The 6,544-nt window shown below is 37.3% G+C and overlaps 1 protein-coding gene across 4 annotated transcripts in view; it reads left to right on the top strand.

Annotated features, from left to right (window-relative positions):
* The window catches only part of LOC107704359 (apoptosis-resistant E3 ubiquitin protein ligase 1-like), an 82,994-nt gene that overhangs the window by 10,320 nt on the left and 66,130 nt on the right, over nt 1-6,544 (top strand). For all 4 annotated transcript variants that reach the window (XM_016507270.1, XM_016507269.1, XM_016507267.1 and 1 more), the window contains exons 3-4: nt 4,837-5,005; nt 5,372-5,592. In XM_016507270.1, coding sequence (XP_016362756.1) covers nt 4,837-5,005; nt 5,372-5,592 — 390 coding nt within the window. The remainder of the gene's footprint in view (nt 1-4,836; nt 5,006-5,371; nt 5,593-6,544) is intronic.

The raw sequence follows: 6,544 nt of genomic DNA, 5'->3' as shown, positions 1-6,544 counted from the left end.
CTTTGTAAGTTATTTGTTATTTTATATTAGGCATAGCCTGCCCTATAGCATGGTGTATTTTTATTTGTTTTGTTAATTGAAGTTCTATGTTTTATATATAGGCTAAAGTGAGTTTTATGTTGTATTTTGTTGTTGCATTCAAGCAATTGACGCCGAACTGCCGCTAATTCGAAAGTGAAAGTAAAATGCGCACTGTGCTTTTAAGCTATTTAAAAGCAAAGGAAAGCGAGGAAAAGAGGGGAAATTCAAATGAACTAAAAACGAACAATTGCTTTACGCCGAATTGCCGCTATTTGAAAGTGAAAGTAAAATGCGCATGCAGCTTTTATAAGCTATTTAAAAGCGAAGGAAAGCGAGGAAAAGAGGGAACGCCCCCGCCCCCGCCCCCACGGTGATACCGGTATTACCGGTGTTGTCACATGTCGATAAACCGGTGGGAAAATTTCCTCTCCGTCACAACCCTAGAATCCAACTCTTTAAAAGTGTAAAAAAGTCAGAATGCATGAAATGGCATTAGACCTCCCCTTTAAGCTGCCTGCAACATCATCAACACCAGTTTGGCGGTGGGTCACTGATGGTCTGGGGAGGAATATACTTGGAGGGTCACACAGACTTCCACGTGCTAGCCAATGGTACCCTTACTACTGTTATGTACCAGGGTAAAATCCTCAGAGCCATTGTCAAACCTTAGATTGGTGCAGTGGGCCCTGTGTTCCTCCTGGTGCATGACAATGCCCATCCTCTTGGCTGGAGTGTGTAGGCAATTTCTTGATGACATTGATGCCATTGATTGGCCTTCACGTTCCTTACACCTGAATCCACCACCTGAATGAACCTCTGGGACGTTATGTATCAGTGCATCCAAAGCCAGCAAGTAGCACCACAGGCTGTCCAGGAGCTCACTGAGGCCCTGATCCAGGTCTGGGAGGAGATCCCCCAGGACGCCATCCACCATCTCATCAGGAGCATGCCGAGACGTTGTTGGGAGTGCATGCAGGCATGTGGGGCCCATACACACTACTGACTGACATTATGAGTTGCTGTAATGAAATTCATTACATTTTTTTTTCAGTGTGATTTTGAATCCAACCTTCAAAGGGTTGATGATTTTGGCTTCCATTGACAATTGTCATGTCATTTTATTCTCAATGAATTATACAATGTGTATAAGTAAAGATTTTCATATGAGTATATGTGTTTTAAGTCTGAATTTTTTTTTTAGCAATATACATTCATGGCATATAATGCTTTTGATTTGTTCTTCATTTATATAGGTTTTTCACTACAAAAAAATAATCAAAATCAAAGTTTTTAGCTAGGGACCTCTGGTTGAGTTGACATGGAATGGCCTTTTTTTTATTTTTTTTTTTTATATTAAATTTATTTGTACAGGGACAACGCACAACAACAGTGTTGTGCCAGAGTTAGCTATAAAGCTAATTTGCATCTGCAGTCCCTACAGTCCAAAGCGCAACTTTTGTTAATAAAACTTTCATTTATTCGTTTAATAGCATATAAGTGAGTGTCTTTGTTGCTGGGTTTTCATTAAAATATAACCATGAACCACAAACTAAGCATTCGTTTTAAATAAGGGAAAATACCTTATTTATTTGGGTTACAACGGTTATATCCATCTTATTCATTTTGTCAATGCAAGGTAGATGTTTAATATATGTGGATTTGCCATTGTACTATTTTATGGCTGATGTGTTTTAATTAATAAGATAATAAACCACAAACTACGAACGTGTTAAGGTAGCCTGAGAGGAAGTCCATAGGCTATTTATTTGTGTTAAACGCGAGTAAAACATATCCTTATTAATTTGGTTAATAAAAGTTCAAAGTTTAATGTTATCTTGTTGTTGTTTTTTTTTTATTAATAATAATGAGCTATAAGCATGCATTTAAAGTACGGGGAAAATCCAAAAACCTTACATTTATTTGTGTTACAACGCGGGTACATCAGTCTTATTCAGTGGCGTAGCAAGTCAGCCCCGGGCCCATATGCAAAAAAAAAAATATATGCGAATTTGCCATTGTACTATTTTATGGCTGATGTGTTTTAATTAATAAGATAATAAACCACAAACTACGAACGTGTTAAGGTAGCCTGAGAGGAAGTCCATAGGCTATTTATTTGTGTTAAACGCGAGTAAAACATATCCTTATTAATTTGTATTTTTAAACATGGCACAAAAATGCTGCCGTATAGGCTACTGAATGCAAACACCATTTTGGCACATCAGCCCAAAAAACAAACAAAAAAATTATAATAACTTATTTTGTTTTAAAATAGTAATTTAAAGCATTCTATAGATATATTTATTATGTCGGTGAAGCGCTCCTGCTCAAGACCAAGTGGACAGAAAGCGCATCCTGTTTGTTTTCCTTATTTTAGAAAACCACAAGGTTTTGTTGATATTGTGAGTGTACCAGGGCTCTATTCGTTCCGTCGTTGCCCCCGAACTGCCCGGGACCATATGCACCTGCATACCCTGCATAGACGCTACGACACTGGTCTTATTTGTTTTTATCTGTTCATAAAAGTTTTATGTTTAATATGTAGCATTGTTGATGTTGTGTGTGTGTGTTTTTCATTAAGAGTAATACTGAATCAACCTTAAGAATTAATTTTGTTTCAAGAATAGGAAAGACCTAACGTTAAAGATCAAAATAAGCACTACAGATGTGAGAATGCGAGATTTGTTGCTGCTGAGGTAGACGCTCTCGCTCTTTCTCTGCTCTCTGTAGAAATTGTTAATTCTTAATTTGTGAACGGCAGAGACATGTTACAGGTTATAATATAATCCAAAAATCATGGCAATAAATTATTTTTTAAGTCAGTTTAGTACGTTTAATCAGTTGAAATTACTTTCACAGTCAATTTGATTCAACTTAACTCATATTTAACCGTTGCTTCTTGTCATTGTAGGCTTAGGCTACTTTTTTTCAATTAATTTTAATGAATATACTAATGAATAAAATGAATACTATTTATTTTGTATTACATATTGTTCATTCATTTATTTTTAACACCGCACCCCCAGCACCCCTACTTCCCGCGGTGATGGGTGCTTTCACGCTTGAGTCCTTTTTGAAAAGAACCTAACTCAAACCACTTGAGGTGGACCATGAGGTGAATCAAGTGAAAAGATGGCAGTGAAAAGAAAAGAAAAGAAAAGACAAGATGGCTGACCCTAAAATTCAAAACTTTTTCCCCAATTTAAAATAAACCTGTGATTGATGGCATTCATTCAAAATATTAAAAGAGTGCATATCCAGTAAAATAATATAGCTTAAATCTATTGGAGAAAGCAGATATTATGAGGACTAGCAAGTACTCGATTAGCTGATTCAGATGTTTAATTAGGACTGGAGCTAAACTAAGATAGTTAAACAGAATAGTGGCCCTCTAGAAGTTTATTCAAATGTGAGTGAGTTACATTGATCTTCATTACAGTAGTGAACATTTTATCATTGGATTAAGAGCACATAGGGCCCTGGGGCTATAGCAAACCCATGGCCCCTCTTCATGGTCAAGTCAAGCCACCTTTATTTCTGTAGTGATTTATACAATACAGATTGTTTCAAAGCCGTTTTACAATTTTCAGTTGCTGTAAAGCAGCTGTGAAACGACAATAGTAAACAGTCATTATTCAGTTGAAATCAGTTCATTGTTGATTCAGTTCGGTTCAATAACTATGTAAAGTCCATCAATAATGAAATGAGATTAGTCATCTATAAAGCAGCTCTGGAGAAAACAGTGATGTCATCATCCATCTTAGTTCAGTTCTCATCCAGTAGCAGTCAAGTCTATAATATTGCCAAATAATTGTTAATGCTAATAATGTAATGTATAATTTGAATAATGGTCCAATCAAATTGTGAATAGATACAGAAAGTGAGAAAAGAGCACTCTCTTAGTGCGACTGACTGAGCTCTCTCATAATTAATGTCTTATTTACACCATACCATAAGCAAATATGTGCCAATATTAATTGTGTTTTTAAGGATATTGAGTGGGGTGTGTGTGCACCATTAATTATCAGAACACAAACAAGTTGCTCTGTCTCACACACATGCAAAACTGTCTTATTGTTAGCATGTAAGCTGACTAACCAGTAAGATCCACACTTTTGATCACATGCCCAAAGAGCACCTGCTGTTACATAACACTATGGCTGAGAAATCACTTGTGAGCTTTTACAACAGCAGAAATAGTGTATGCCTAGCATTTCTTCTACTTTTTTATTTCATGTCCCTCTTTTTCTTTTAAGCTTGGACTATGTAAATGAATAAACAAAAAAATGGCACTTTTCATTAGTGTATACTTCATATACTATAAGCAAATAAAAAGTGTTTTGATCAGAGGTTCTGTATGCTTCACTGATTATTTTAGCATTTTAAGCATCTGTAGGGCCCTATTTCACCCTACGGATTAGTGAACTTAACGGACATTCACGCAATTACTATTCACAAAACCACAAGTGCACATGAAATGGGCCATTTGGGACAGGGCCTTAGATCTGCTTAGATCAATTTTTTACTATTCAGTGAAGAAAAGTTAGTTTAGAATTTAGTTGGGAAAGTGCACAATATTCTAGCATAGGTTGTCCATAGAGGCATTGTATGGTTGCTGTTTTTTGCCCAGTTTAGTGGTGTAACTTTTTTTATTTTTTTATTTTTTTACCTTGTTTAAACATTATCTTAGAAGATCTTTTATCTTGTTATAAAAATTAAATAGGTTAAAAAAAAGGGCCAATAATCCTCAAATATTTTCCATGGTAAGAATACTATTATAACATTTTCTTTCAATTATTTTCCCTTTAATTAAAGATGTTCAGACTCTGGAGGAGCTGAGTTTATGTGTGCTGTCTCGACTGGAGGAAGTGGTAAAGGAAAAGCATCACTGGAGGGAGATTACTGAGGCCCAAGTGCAGCTGCTCAGAGACTTTGCCTTCCAGGAGTGGCTTTGTTCCCAGAGTCTGGAGCACTACTATCACACGTGAGTGCACATACACATCATTGTCACTCAAAAAACATTAACAACTATGTATAGCTTTCTAACAGGAGAATGAGAAGAAGGAATTGCATTGTTAGTGATTTCAGAGTTTTCAGATTTCACAGTTTATTGTTTATTGTGAGTGATAGATGGAAGAATGCGAGGTCTGGTGAAGCCAGGTTCAAGTGCACCCTTAAATGATGAGGATGCTCCTTACCATGTTACTTCTGAGAAAGTACAGCTCCTGTAGTCATCTCTGATGTGTTCGTCAGCTTGATAAATGGCATAGAAAGTCAGGAAGTTTTGCAAATGTCCATTCATCCATCTGTCCTGCCTGTTATTTAATGGCTCTTCCTTATAATTTGACAGCCTGAAGACCCTGGGCTGCACTACCCTGGATGATCTAGCACAGTTTGACAGCCAGCTTCAACTCTCTCTAGCAGCTTGGGGCTATTACTACGAGGATTACATCAAACTGTCCACAGGTGTGAGGGTCCTCCAGGCATCTAAGGGAAGCAGAGATCAAGACTACGAGATTCAGTTGGTGCACAGCCTTGCTGAGAGGCGGCTGAATGAGAAGTGGTCTTTTGGTATGTATCCTATTGTTCAAATTTATTTATTCTTGTTCAAGTAATTTGTCAAAAACAGAGGTCATTTAGCAGACACTTTTATCTAACATGACTTACAAATTAGGAGAATAATAGAAGCAATCAGACCAACAAGAGAGCAACGGTATACAAGTGCTGTGACAAGTCTTAGTTAGTCTAGCACAGTACACATAGCATTTTTTTTTATTTTTTTTTAATAAATTAGAGCGAATATAATAGGTAAGTGCAAGTATTAATTGGTCAGGTGCTCAGTGCAAAAAAGATGTGTCTTTTGCAGACTCAGCTGCTCGAATTGAGATAGGCAGGTCATTCCAACAGCTGGGAACAGTCCAGGAAAACATCTGAGAGTGATTTTGTGCCTCTTTGGGATGGCACCACGAGGCATCGGTCACTTGCAGAACGCAAGTTTCTGGAGGGCGCATAAGTCTGAACTAGTAAGTTTAGGTATATTGGTGCAGCACCAATGGTTGTCTTGCAGGCAAACATCAATACCTTGAATTTGATGCGAGTGGCTATTGGCAGCCAGTGCAAACTGATGAAGAGAGGTGTGACGTGGGCTTTCTTTGGCTCGTTGAAGACGACTCTCACTGCTGCATTCTGGATCACTTGCAGAGTCTTGATAGTACATGCAGGAGAGGCGCAATGCAACAAACATGTCAGCAGTGTGGAAGCATTTAAAACTGTCTGAGAAAGACGCAAAAATCATTAGGCAAGGCAAGTTTATTTACAGGTGTATCTCAATAAATTAGAATGTCGTGGAAAAGTTCATTTATTTCAGTAATTCAACTCAAATTGTGAAACTCCTTTATATATGCTATAGTGGATTTCAAGTTTCGTCTTCCGCCACATCCGCTCAGCTTTTCTGCATTGCCTTTTCATAATCTGAATTGCTGTTGATTTTCTCCAAGCTGATATCTGTCTGCCAGTCTTCCTG

The sequence above is a fragment of the Sinocyclocheilus anshuiensis genome, unplaced genomic scaffold (assembly GCF_001515605.1).
Source record: "Sinocyclocheilus anshuiensis isolate Anshui unplaced genomic scaffold, SAMN03320099.WGS_v1.1 scaffold2264, whole genome shotgun sequence".
NCBI classification, from domain to species: Eukaryota; Metazoa; Chordata; class Actinopteri; order Cypriniformes; family Cyprinidae; genus Sinocyclocheilus; species Sinocyclocheilus anshuiensis.
Note: the sequence above shows the minus strand (reverse complement) of the source record. Positions and strands in the feature narration are given on the sequence as shown.